The 14,164-nt window shown below is 35.0% G+C and overlaps 1 protein-coding gene across 2 annotated transcripts; it reads left to right on the top strand.

Moving 5' to 3' along the window:
* The first annotated feature begins 2,063 nt into the window (after window positions 1-2,063).
* VIP (vasoactive intestinal peptide) lies at window positions 2,064-12,327 on the top strand. 2 transcript variants are annotated; one of them, XM_019831397.3, is made up of 7 exons: window positions 2,064-3,573; window positions 4,746-4,860; window positions 6,690-6,812; window positions 7,665-7,769; window positions 8,746-8,877; window positions 9,756-9,839; window positions 11,477-12,327. In XM_019831397.3, exons 2-6 carry the CDS (start codon window positions 4,754-4,756, stop codon window positions 9,796-9,798), a joined length of 510 nt encoding a protein of 169 aa, XP_019686956.1. In that variant the 5' UTR covers window positions 2,064-3,573; window positions 4,746-4,753; the 3' UTR covers window positions 9,799-9,839; window positions 11,477-12,327. The 2 variants fall into 2 exon arrangements, with proteins under 2 accessions (XP_019686956.1, XP_011280870.1); XM_011282568.4 differs by having other exon boundaries at window positions 3,111-3,573; window positions 9,753-9,839.
* The last annotated feature ends 1,837 nt before the right edge of the window (window positions 12,328-14,164 follow it).

Below are 14,164 nucleotides of genomic sequence, written 5' to 3' on the forward strand. Positions count from 1 at the left end.
TATTATACATAGTATATGTTAAAAGTGTATGTATGTATGTATTTCCTAGTTGAAAGCTAGAGGACTGGGGCACCTGGGTGGCTTGGTCGGTTAAGCATCTGACTTCAGCTCAGGTCATGATCTCGCAATTGGTGAGTTTGAGCCCTGCGTCCAGCACAGTGCTGACAGCTTGGAGCCTAGAGCCTGCTTCCAAATTCTGTGTCTCCCTCTCTCTCTGCCCCCCTTCTGCTCATGCTCTGTCTCTGTCTCTCAAAATTAAATAAATACTAAAAAAAATTTTTTTTAAAAAGATAGCTAGAGGACTTAAGGATATTAAAACAAACATGACCTCTTAAATAATTCCTCAGACAGGAGACTCCAGACCAGACATTGACAAAGCTTTTCTGTGAAGGGCCAACTAGTAAACATTTTAGGTGTTTTGGTCTATGTAGATTTTGTCACAACCATTCAACTTGACCATTGCAACACAAAAGCAGCCATTGATGATGCATATGTGATGACATTTCTATGTTCCAATAAAACTTTATTTATGGACACTGAGATTTAAATTTCATATATTTTTTCAAATATGTTTCACCTGTCACAAAATATTTTTTAAAAATTTTTCCAGCCTTTTAAACATGCAAACATCATTTTTAGTTTGAGAGATGTAAAAATCATAGGGATCAGCCATATGTGGCTCATAACCAGTGGTTTACAGACTTCTCATCTTGACATAACCCCTTAGGATTACCCAGGCAGGATGGCCAGGTCTCAGGCTGGGTGTGGATTGGGGTCAGTTAGGAAAACAAAGCTGTCACACCAAGAGGCCAAAGGGGACACAACGGGCATATCATCCACGGCAGCAATAAGGACTCTCTATTAGCTCTTCGCACTACAGAAAAAAGAGTGAATCTGGATTTTTGCCTGTCTCCTGAGCTTGAAAATTCCTTCCATCTGACTTCTCTATGTTTAGTATATTTTAGTTTGGGATGCCAGTTTTCTTTCTCTACTCTTGGTCCTGTTGATGAAAAAAGGAGAGAGGGATGCCAATATTTTTATATGTTTTTATTTTCCTTCTATGATGCGTTAGCATTGATAATGGTGGTAACAACAGTTATAGAAAATCACCAGTTCTTAACAGAAAGAAAGCTATTATCAAGATCCAAAGAGCTATCTTTCAATTCTATATCTGTTATTAACCACCTGAGTGATGTCAGTTTACCTATTTGTAAAGGGAGAATCTTGGAGATTTGTTCTAACTGTATGAATGCATGACAGTTTTTATAAACATCACTTCATTGAAAAGCCTTAAGGTAGGAAATAAGTTTCATTAAATATGTTGGAAAGTTATGGAAAGATATGTTAAAGTAGGGAAAAAGCAGATTAAGAGAATAAATTCATGTTTGTATTTTTGTATTTACTGAGTTTTTTTTAGTAAAATGTTCAGGATAAATTCAGCTACAGTATTATTTTATGTTTATTTTTCTGTAAGCATCCATAATTTAACTAAAGGACCTCTGATTTGCATTCATTTCCTTGAAAGAAAAGATAAGAAACACATTTTTAAAAAAACACCAAAAAACCCAAAACCTGTGAATTAAGACCTTAAACCTGCAGATGGTGCTATGATCCCATTAAGAAATTCAGTTATGCTTTCTAGTTTACATTCATAGGAAAAAAATGTGGTCCTTTGATTTGGTTTATCTTCATCCAGAAGTAATAAAATTGAATTATTTCTCTTACTTTTGTGTTTTATTATCATAATGGGAGAAGCTGTTTTTGCCACTGGAAAAAGCTAATGTAGTTACTCTTTGTGAATGCTAAATGCTTCCCTAGACCAAATAATAATCAACTTTTATGTCTTTTTTCATTTAAATTTTTCTGCTTATCGTTCAGCATTAGTTTTTCTGTTACTTTCAATCAACTTACTTTGCTGTTTCTGTTCTTAAAGTTGCTTCACTGAGAATTGAGTGATGAAGAGCTAAGGATAAAACATTCCACATGAGAACCGTTTCAACCTCTAGTTTGTAATAATCAGGTAAAAAAAGATTTCCTGGAATTAAGCCCCAGGAACTCTGGCTTAAGTCAGAGCTGTCAACTGGGAAACAAATTTCCAGACATTTTGAAATTTAATTCATTTAATTTTTCTTGTAACTGGATTAGAAAATATGATTAAGCATAGCAGGATATTCTCTTACTGGATCAGTCTGGCTTTGAATTAAGCTGTAGATACTAAATTTTTAAAGCAGAAGAAAGAAAGGGGGCTTCAGAGTCTTTCTCCCTTGAGGAACTTAGGAACAAAAATGTAAAAGAATACACACACTGGAAATTTAAAAGAAAATTATGGGAAAGATGGTGTTTTACTTTGTTGTCCATGAAGTTGTTCATGTGGCTGTATTTTTACCTGAAACTCTGATTGAATGTATGATAGTCTAATTTGAATTAAAGCCCCACAAACAGAAATGAAGAATTTATCAAAGTACTCCACAGATGCTTTCCAACCAGTTCTTTGAAACCTGCCAGTTGACTAAGTCGGAAATGTTCAAAAAGCTGGTGTGGCTGTGTATTTAGGGATGAAGGGCAGAAACAAAATAATTCTATGTGGTGCAAAGACTTATTATACAAATGATGAAAATTTCTTCCTTTATGAAAGAAGGAAAATTGAGATATATATATATATACATACTGCCTGATAGCTTATTTTTTGGATTATTTGAGATCATGTATGTGAAAGTGCATTGGAATTGTGATATTTTGTGCAAATGTAAAATAGCAGTACCACGACTACTTTTGACAACAGTGTGCATATGGCACTATTTTAGAGTCTTTCAGAAACTTTTATCTTGGGATTAGTTTCAACACAAAGGAAATGTAATAATAGAAAAATGGAAAATTATTTCTGGATGCTTTTAAAATTAGGATAGATCTCAAGAAAGACTAAATTGGGATCTATGTGAATAGCATAAAAAATTTTAAAGGCTTTAGGACTGATATTTAATAATAAAGGGGAATTATGAATTTGTAGACAAAATTAACATAAGTATTTGGGTTTTTTTCTACATTTGTTTCTACACATAAAACTCCTGTTTTCTGAAGGAACCCCAGTGGCCCTGGCTATAACACTAACCATTTTTCTTATTTCATTACTACTAATCAAAGATTAAAACATTTCATATTAAGATTGGTACCTTTTTTTTGTTGTTCACATAAAGAAAAGTAAATTTCCTCTTTATATCTTACATCTTGAAGTTACTCACTATAAATTTATATAAATCAGACGTAATGACAATTTAATAAGAACACAAGCCCTATTCATCCTGTGGGAGTACTACTGTGACGTCTTTCAGAGAGCTTTGTGATTGCTCAGCCCTAAGTGTAAGCCCTATAAAATGATGGGCTTTGAAATGCTGGTCAGAGTGGAGTGAAAGGCAGTTGCCTGCAATAATAGCCAACCAGTACCAAGTTCTGGTTCAGCTCTGAGAGCAGAGAACTGGTGGAAACTTTCTCGGCCTCAGAGGACTTCAGCACCTAAGACAGCTCCAAGAATCTCCTTAGATTATAGAAAGCTCCCAAGGAACACTACTTGGCAAGGTGAGTGAAAACTTTACCTTTCTTTTTCTTCTTTTTTTCCCTCCTCCTGCTTTCAAACTCTTCTCAGGGTATATTGAATATTTCTTTCTCTTGAAAAGAATTTTATAGTGTTCCTCCTTTAAAAAAACAAAAGACAAGTTTCTTAAGTCACCTGGTAAGTGTAGATAGAAACGTTTCAACTTCTTATAGATCAGTGGATTTTTTGAATTCTTTTAGTTGGAAGATATTTTGCCTGGATTACTGTATACTTTTACTCAATGCTGTCTTTTTAAAAATGAATTAAAGTATTTTTTTTTGCTTGTATACACATTTTTGACTGAAGGGTTCAGTGGGTACATTTGTTTTAGATTTTCAACTTCTTTTTTTTAGTGTTGTTCTATTTCATATGTTAGTTATGTGAATCAAGGAAGCATTTATTTTCCTCTTTAAGTCTAAATTCTGCAATTTTTATAGACAAGACAAACAAAGCCAAAATTCCTAAATTTCTATCTAAAAACTTTGGAAATGAAACATGTAAGTGGATTAGCTGTATAAAAGCACAAACCTTAATTTTAGTAACTTTTTCCTTTCATGGCAAAAATTATTCCAATGATAATATGTGGTTTAATAATTTTTGGTATTAATTTTAACGATTAAGTTGTTCAAACCCAGGCATAAGGAAATAAGTTTTTAATAATATCTACAATTAAAAGAGGAAAAAGAAATTCATGCATAACTTTTACACTGATATGTATATATAGATGTATATACATGCATGTATAGACAAAGCATTATTAAATAGATGATACTCCAGTGTTATATTAATTAGACATTAGAAACTTAAACTGTTTCTTTAGTTAGAAAAGATACCAAACATGGGTGCTACAACTCTGCTGTATGGATACTTCCAGCACTATAAAAGTATGGCATTCCACATACACTCAGCCCCACTATGTGCCTGGTAAGTGATAGGCAGCAGTTGAAAAGGATTCCAATTTTTATTCAAACACCTGCCACCAAAAAAAAATCTTTTTGACTTAAAAAGTTATTATATTGCAGTTTAACTCCTTCTACCAGATAAAAATTACTTTTTCCAAACTCTGCAGGAGCCTTCATAAATTACTGCTAGACACTCAGAATTACTTTGAGATGTCTTTGGTTGGAAAAGCTGATGTGATTCTCTCCCTTTCAAGGTACAAAGATGGAAACCAGAAGTAAGTTCCAGCCCCTTGTGCTGCTAATGCTGGTCAGCATGCTCTTCTCACAAATGTTGGCGTGGCCTCTTTTTGGAGCACCCTCTTCTCTGAGGTAAGTATTCCTTCAATGCATGCAGTTGAAAATTCCTTCTTCATCTATGTGGGAATTTCCTATACGTTATTTTGGACAACTCATTTTTTTAGGTTATGTATTATTTATTTAAATCTTTTGGTTGGTGTGTTAAGCAAGTTTTTTCAACATCAGGTCAACATGACTGTTCTGCACCTTGGAATCCACTCTCGGGGCATGAGAGACAGTGTCAATGACTAGTTTTAAGCTTAGTGTGGATCACCTTTCCAAACAAGGAGGAAGAAGGATTTGACTTTCTTTCAATTCAAAACTGGTTTTAGATAAGTAATAAGATTTTATCCTCTGTCATCTCAGTTCAGTTCAGTTTCTGATGGAAAAAAATAGATGTTTAGTTGCCTGCTTCATTGAGGTTCCTTTTCAAGATCAATCAGTAAATAACCTTAAGGTTAGTATCTAATTAGTGAAACATATTGCTGTGAACAATCATGCTGGACAGACCTACCTATCTAGCCAGATTCAATTTGTCAATATTATAAATTGTGGAATAACTGATCTACCAGTTAGTGAATTTTAATGTATCTTGTTTCAACCATAAATCCTTAGTTTTACTGTTCTCTATGTTATATTTCATATTTCAAATTCATAAATTATAACATAACTCTTATTTAAAGCTTTATCTGAAATAAATTTATGTTAAAGAAGTAAACACTAAATAAAAACTACATTAGTTTGATTTTTTACTTCCACTTTATAGGCACCACTATATCTACAGGCAAAATCATCATTTCTTTGCTCATTTTCCCATTTCTTATTCTTTTTTCAAGGTAGAATTATACTCAATAGAGTGAATTATCTCTTAGCTATTAGTGTTTGTGAAAACTGCTTAAAGCCAGATCTTATGTTGCTCTGATAACTAAATAGAATGATTCTATCTGAATTGTTATGTTACGTATCACAACAGACAATCACAAGAATGCTGAAGTTTGCATTGATTGCTAGGTTTCATGCAAAGAAGACTGCTTGTTACTTCCCCCAACTACTACATCACCAGAAGATACATAAGTCCCCAGGAGCTGACATACTCCTTGGAGGTTTACTCTAACAGTGAAAATATACACATTTATAATTTTAATAGTGTACAGGTGTTCAAAATGTGCATGCATTAAAAAATATAGTCACAGTCCATGTATAGGCATGATTATTCTTATCATTCAGTAAAGCATTGTACATTCCTCACTAAAATTGTATTAATACATAATACTAGAAATAAGAAGCCCTCACAAAATGTATTGAATTTGAGTTACTATTCAGAGATGGAGAGATTCTTTGTACTTGATTAATATAGAGAAATTTATCACACAAAGGTGAATCTTTGAAAAAGATCTTAGAGACCTAGAGAAGGAAAAGCAGTTAATATTCACCTAGTGAGAAATATTTGACAAATGATGCTAAGCACCAATAAATACATGAATTGCTCCTAGTTTTCATATTGAATATTTGAAATTTTTTGAAGTTTCTATTTTGTACAAAATTTTTCCACCTGTGAATAACTTTGCAAAGTGAAAATATTCCTAAAGAAGTATACTTTACTTAATGCACTAACACGATTGAACTAAGTAACACTTATGCTTGTAAAAGTTGTATGGCATCTGTTTTATGGGATAATCAAAAATTTCACTATTTATACTCTAAACCACAGAAGTCAGTAAGTCTAACTATGCTATCCATATATTGTGAATGGGTAATACTGCTCAAGAATACTGAGTATCTTATTTCCAATGATTATAAAACCATAAGCTATATTCTGTGAAAGGAATATATTACACTTCTACCATATTTTTCCCTAATAGGTTAGATGACAGAATACCACTTGAAGGAGCAAATGAACCTGAACAGGTTTCTTTAAAAGTAGACACTGACATCTTGCAAAATGCATTAGCTGAAAATGACACACCCTATTACGATGTGTCCAGGTGAGTTTGTGTTTATTGAGTTTTATTTTAGAAAATATGTTTTTGAAATATATATATATTTTTTTGAAATATAAATGCTTTACATTTTGTGTCACCATGAAGCTATTTTTACAGCACACTACAGGTTTCCATGTGCTGTGGTTTCATGCAGCCTGATTTATTGCAGCTGTAGCAACTGTACATGATTTTCATATAGAGAAGTTGTAAAAAGCCAGGACCAATAAATCATTCACTTACACAGAACCCTTTGTCTAGAACAGCATTCAAGTATAGACAGAGTAGCTCTACTGAAGCTACTTTGTCTACTGAAGACAAAACATAAAAGTTCCTGATTTGGATGGGAAAGATGATTGATAGTCCCCAAGGGCCTCTTTATCTTAAGAGATTGTTTTGTTTCCAAATGTTTTAACAGAAGAAATAGCAAAAAGTATAATAAGGTTTTTACTAAAAATTAAGATTGTTTCCTCTTGTATATATCTTTATTCAAGGTAGAAGAAACAAAGCACCATAAATAAATAAACAGAAACTAACTTAAATATATTATTTTTTCCCATCAATATTTATTGAAGAAGAATTAGTTTTATAGACTCTACCAGGAAGCATTACTTAATATTGAGATATACTTCTAAAAATTTAATTTCTTTAATTTTTCAAAGTGTGAGCTACAATTTGGAGTATATCTTAATATAAGTGACAAGAAAATACCTCATTAGGTTGTCAGGAAGCCTTCTTTTGGAAGTTTGCATGAGAAGCTTTCAAAGAAGCTGAGAAGTTTCTTTCTTGTTTAATGAGGCAAAATAATATTTTAGAAAACATTTACAAAATAATGGCTATTCTTCTTCTTTATTTTAGGAATGCCAGACATGCTGATGGAGTGTTCACCAGTGACTTTAGTAGACTCTTGGGTCAACTTTCTGCCAAAAAATACCTTGAATCCCTCATTGGAAAACGGGTTGGGTAAAGAGAATTTATTATCTTTATCAAACACCTTATAATTATTTAATCTGCATGTTATTTTTTCACTGTTAGCAATTAATTTACTTTGCTCAAAATTGATAACTCTGATGATGTACAATTTGGTTGAAAAATAATCTATATTATGTTTAATGTTTATTTATTTGTTTTGAGAGAGAGTGTGTGAGCCTGAGTGGGGGAGGGACAGAGAGAGGAGAGAGAGAATCCCAAGCTGGCTCAGTGTTGTCGGTGCAGAGCCCAATGCAGGCTCAATCTCACAAACCATGACATCACGATCTGAGCCAAAATCAAGAGTTGGAAGCGTAATGACTGAGCCACCCAGGCACCCCCAAAATTATATTCTTATATAAAATATACTATGCCCATGGATTAGGGAAATAGGTTTTTAGTGATATCCTACTCATTGGCTACAGACACACTTATTTTTCTTAAATGGCAATCATTTATCAATCTGCAATCAAATTGAACTAGACACAGTAAAAAAATAAGACACTGAAGCAAATTTTAATGTTTACTATAGTACTTGTTTTTTTAATTCCTGATCAAACCAAGCATATGAAGTTTCTTTCTTTAAATGGCCAATTGTTGAATATTTAGATGGCACTATTCAGGGTGGCAAAGCTTCTAAAGAATTAACTTTTAAAGAAATATTCCTCCCAATGGCAGAACACAACATCAACTATCCCTCCATCTTTTTATGTTAATTATTTGCTCACTTGATATACAATGTGTATGAAGGCTCCCAGTAAATGCCAAAATATGTTGGATTATTCCTTGCTCCCCTATCCTTGGGCTTAGGTGTATTTTTCTCTTAGTCTTTTTGTGATAGAAAAGAAGTTGGGCATTAGAATTCTTTTTTATCTAATTTTATCCAAATTATTCCAAGAAATTTGGAACTTTGGCACATTTATTATCTCTTGTTAAAATCCTTTGCTTTCCTTTCCCCTGCATTCTTTAGCAATAGCATCACAGAAGACCAGGGGCCAATCAAGCGCCACTCGGATGCAGTCTTCACTGACAACTATACCCGCCTTCGAAAACAAATGGCTGTAAAGAAGTACTTGAACTCCATTCTCAATGGGAAGAGGAGGTAAAGAAACAGAGAACTTGCTAAAATGAGAAATTATAAATGAGTTCAAAAATAGAAGCTACATATGAAGACTTATTTCTCTATCTCACTCTCTATACTCTGTGAAACAGTAATTCTCAACCTTGGCTGACATTTGACTACCCTGGAGAATTTTTAAAATACTGATGTGTGGGCCTTACCCAAAACCAATTGTCAGGTAATTAGTGCCTCTAGAGGTAGGAGGTATGGCTCTAGGCATTGGTGCTTTGTTTTTGTTTGTTTTGTTGTTTTTTTGTTTGTTTTTGTTTCTAGGAGCTACCCACTTGATTCTACTGTGTGTCCAGGGTTAAAAGTAATGACTGTAGAGACATCTACTCTAAATCTGGGAACTTTATCAGAAGTTTAAGCTTTTTAAACATGTAAAGTGCAGTCAATTAGCAGTTTGATACCATATGTGACTCCCTTCATATACATACTCAGTATCTTTATTTTACCAAATCAAACCACGGGTACTTTTGTATTCTAAGATTCTGTAAGACTTATGTCTCTCTAATGGAGTGCAAATATTGGATTATAATAAGTAGGAAGTGGGGTGCTCTGTCTTTTTTTTTTCTAATTATTTTTGTTTCAATGGTCAGTATTAAGGGCAATCTTGCTTGGGTAAGATCAGACAAGATGAATGCCTTTGCCCACCACTATTATAATTCTGTACAATTTGAGATACCTTACGATTCAGGAAAAATTCATATGTAATAACGAACCTCAAAGATAATTGGCTAGCCCTCAGTGCACTTTCCAGAGCACAGAGAACAGCGTAAGTCACACATCATCATTTCTTTGGAAGCTTGCTCATCTAAGGCCTTTAACATATATGATGTTCTTTTTCTGATGTGCAGCAGTGAGGGAGAATCACCTGACTTTCCCGAAGAGCTAGAAAAATAATGAAAAGCCCTTGGAAGAAAGCTGTTGACAGCTTCCCAGTGGTGGGTATATTCTGTCCATTCTTGTTTTATTCTTATAGCAAACATCTAATTACTGGAATAGGGAAGAATCACTTAGTAAAAAACATCTCAGAGTTCTCACAATGAGACCTCATGGAAAAGGACACTTCTATCCAAAGTGGACCCCAGGCCAGTAAACACTTAATATGATTCATGCAGTGCTCTGATAGAAAAAAAGAGAGAGCTCACAATGGGTAAACAGTTTGCCACCTGCATGGTACCCCTCGTTTACTCAGACTTATTCCTCTTCTTCTTGTTGAGATATCAAACAGAGGAATCTGACTCACATGAGAAAAACTGGCTTTCTTTTTGAGACTTGAGCCACACTGCTTTTATTGATTTAAGGTTTAGCCCCACGATTGACTATTAGCACGGCATTTAATTTAGGTGCAGAAAAATACCACTAAATTACAGTATGGTTCATTATTATGAAAACACCAAGGCACTCTGGTTCTAATTGTATTCCTTGAACCATACCAAGCCTCATGCCGCAAGGTTAAATTTAGCTTCTTGCACCTATTGAGTGAGTGTAGGTGCTTTGATCTCATAGTATTTATGGTAAAATAGTTTTTGAAAAGAGAAAACATATGCAGGCTTTTCCCTTTGCTATTAAGTGATAAGCTTGTTATCCCAGTTGCTTTTATGTACATGTGGATACAAGACGTAATTCCTTCCTGAGTTACATTCATGCTTACATTAGCTCATAAAAATATTGGGCAAGTGCTTAAAGGAATTTCATATCATCAGTGTATCAGAGGTTGGTAAACTTTTTCCCTAAAGGGCTACAGAGTGAATATATTTTGGCTTTGTGGGTTAACATGGAACCCCCAGGATAACATGTAAAATGAATGGGAGCTGCTGTCTCACCATAACATTGTATTTGTGAAACCTAAAGATAGGCTGGACCACAACCACTGAGTGGCTCGAGGAGACTAAACGAGCCCCACGCTCAGACTGAAGGCAATCCTTGGTCTTGCTGAAGTTCCTGGAGCAGATGGCTCAGGTTTTTGTGAGAGTGATCAAGAGTGGGCTAGTGTCTCTGACCACATCTGCCCCATTGGTTACTTTTTGTCCACAAGAGACGTATGCTGAGGGTCTTGCACACGCCCGTTCCTTATCACATCAGAGAAACAAGTCCTTTTGCTCAAAGAAGAAAAATTACATAGAGCTTCTTGAAAAAAAAAAGTTTACAAGAAGAAGCTATTTCATTTAATCAAGAAATACAACGGGCACTGAACTATAAAGGAGGATTAATCCCTCCGTCTTTTGTTAAGATCATATATGAGATTCTGTCCTCCCTTCTTCTCTTTTCTGAATGGGTAACTTTGGATAAACCCTTTTAATGGGAAATCCTGCATGCCAACCATTTGCGAAAATTACAAATGGGTAATTATAATGACTAATTAAAGTGCCTCTTCACATTTTAATTCCCTTTCTGACAATCAGTCCTTTGGAAGATACCTTCCTGATATCCCAGACCATGATTTCCTGTCATAACAAGCTGTTCACAAGGGGCACAGGGGTACAGATGTTATCAAATGAGTGGATGAATGAGTGAAACTAAGAAGCTATAAATAAAAATATTTTTATACTTAAAACACCAATTCTTTCTTTTTCAGAACTCGTGAAGGAAAACGATAGGCGAAGTGATTATATTTTGAGTTCTACATAAGTAATTCAAGAACACAACTTCAGTATCAAAACCAAATAAAATATATAGTGTCGTGAATGTTGTGATTTGCTTCATCCTGATGTAATAACTGTGATGTTTACACTGTAAATATTATTTGAGAGTTCTAAAATTTGTCTTTAATTCATGAAAATCCTGTAATTTCATATGCTGTGTATCCTTTCTAACAAAAATATATTTAGTGATAAGTAAATACTAGGTTAATTCCAATTATGTGGAGCTTTGGGGGAGTGTAGTAATAGAACACAAATGATGTGTTTATTTATAGAGCATCCTTAACTATTCAGAAGCGTGGAGCACATAATCAGTGTGTCTAAATTTGAATGTTAAGCAGCTAGAATGCTGAGTTAAATAAACTGCAAAATGTCTAAGAGAAAGCCAACCAACCACAAAGCTAAAAAGGCATTCTTCAAAACAGACTTTCAGAAAATGGTATGCGTTTTCCCATTTTTAGGCAACGTTTATTTTGAATGAGATTTAAAATCTCTCAAATTCAGATCTCTAATTGCTGAAGGCTCTTTTCTGCAGTGGTGTTTCAGTGAAAGAGAATGGTCTCTGTTTCTGACATTGGACCTTTCCTTCCTGCTTGTGTTAAGTATGTGTAAAATGTAAACTGAATGGAACATTTGTTTTTTCGGTAATAAATTTTTTTCCCCATAATTACTCAGATAATGCTTTGGTCATCAGCTTCCTTCAGTGAAAGTACATTTGGAGACACAGCTATTTTTCCAAAATATAGGAAATTAATAGAGAAAATAAAGAACTTTGATTATCATTGCAGACACTTTCTATTGTTTGGATTTTGTTAAATGATACAGTAGTAACCTCATTTTAGCTCTCAAGTTCCAGGCGCTAGATAGTTTTTGTGATGTTTGAGGTAAGACTATGTTTGATTTTGTGTGAGTTCTAAAACAACAGTGACTTAAATATGAGAGAAATTTCTTTCTCACTTAAGGCCAGAAGTAAAATGTCAAGGGTTAGTAAGATGGTTCTGCTCCATGAAGCCCTCAGAAATCTAAACCTCTCCTCGTGATCCAAAATTGCAGCTAGAGTTCCAGCCATCATATCTGCATTCTAAGTAGTAGGATGGAAGAAAGAGCATAGAAAAAAGGGGAAGGGGCAAAGAGCACATGCAGGTTCTCTTTTAACTGATATTTTGTGCTAATATCCCATTGACTAGAACCTAGTTTTATGGTCAGAGTCATTTGGAAAACAGGTTAGAAAATGTTTTGTTTTTTTTCTGGATAGTCATGTGCCCAACTAAAAACTGGGGTTCTATAATATAAAACAAGGAAAGAATAGACTTATGTGGGGATTTTTTTTTTTTAGTCTCAAACTGTGGATCTTAAATTCTTACCAAACAGACTTACAGAAATGATAAAGAAAGTGAGAGTCGATAGACCCTAACCATTAATGAGGAACCATCATCACAAGGCAAAATTTTGCTCAGGTTCATTTACTACAATTAGAACAAATGGCTCTATAAGGAGAGACTAATCTAGAACTACTGGTGAATGCAAAGGAAGTTACACAAATTGAAGTGAATTGGACTAACTATATCTTTTGTTCATACCTGATTTCATAAATCATCAAATATTTGTTAAGTGAATTTTCTATGCAAAGCACTGCCATGAAAACTGAAAACTTCTAGATGTTATTCGCACATGAGAAGCTTATAAAGATCAAATGGGGATAAGGGTACCTGGGTGGCTCAGTCAGCTGAGTGTCCGGCTTGGGCTCAGGTCATGATCTCAAGGTTCATGAGTTCAAGCCCAGCATCGGGCTCTCTGCTATCACCACAGACCCTGCTTCAGATCCTCTGTTCCCATCTCTCGCTGCCCCTTCCCCCCTCTTAAAAATAAATAGATATTAAAAAAAAAAGATCAAGGGCTCCTGGGAGGCTCAGTCGGTTGAGTGTCTGACTTAGGCCTAGGTCATGATCTTGAGGTTCATGAGTTGGAACCCCGTGTCGGGCTCCGTGCTAACAGCTCAGAGCCTGGAGCCTGCTTCGGGTTCTGTGTTTCCCTCTCTCTCTGCCCCTCCCTAGCTCATGCTCTGTCTCTCTCCTTCTCTCTCAGAACAAATTTTTTAAAAATCAACATCAAATGGGAGTGTAATTGCAGTGCAATTCGAATATGAATCCGCAGAGTTTTAATTTTACCTTATTAATGTAAGTCTTTGCAATTTAGTCCCTATTCCTTCAAGAAATACTTATTGAATGACACTGATGTGCAATTTAGATATCTGAGGGATGAATGTTTTGGGCAGGAGCAAGTGAGGGGAAAATCCTGGCATACTTGGACAGCAAGGAAGCCAGTGTGGGCAGAGCAGGTGAGCTGGATGAGGCAGAGCAGGAGATGAGGTCAGGGAGGCTATCTAGTCCTTGGTAACACAGGCCACCATAAGGACTTAGCAGTGAATTGGGGAGATGTGGCAGAGTTTCAGACAGTGGTGTGACAGTATCTGAACTGCATTTCAACATAACGATTCTGGCTGCTGTATTGGCAATAGGGCGAGGGGGTGCTGCAGGTGGGAGCAGGGAGAGGAGAGAGGAGGCTCTTGCTATAAATCAGGTGAATGATGATGGTGCTGGCCAGGTCCACACAGTACAGGTGGT

The sequence above is a fragment of the Felis catus genome, chromosome B2 (assembly GCF_018350175.1).
Source record: "Felis catus isolate Fca126 chromosome B2, F.catus_Fca126_mat1.0, whole genome shotgun sequence".
In the NCBI taxonomy this organism is placed as follows: Eukaryota; Metazoa; Chordata; class Mammalia; order Carnivora; family Felidae; genus Felis; species Felis catus.

Bases quoted from the DNA above. Each gene is read 5' to 3' on its own strand.
- VIP (XM_011282568.4), top strand. From the start codon at position 4,754: ATGGAAACCAGAAGTAAGTTCCAGCCCCTTGTGCTGCTAATGCTGGTC. The intron at 4,861-6,689 runs GTAAGTATTCCT...TTTCCCTAATAG, and splicing joins GGAGCACCCTCTTCTCTGAG to GTTAGATGACAGAATACCAC. The intron at 6,813-7,664 runs GTGAGTTTGTGT...TCTTTATTTTAG, and splicing joins CCCTATTACGATGTGTCCAG to GAATGCCAGACATGCTGATG.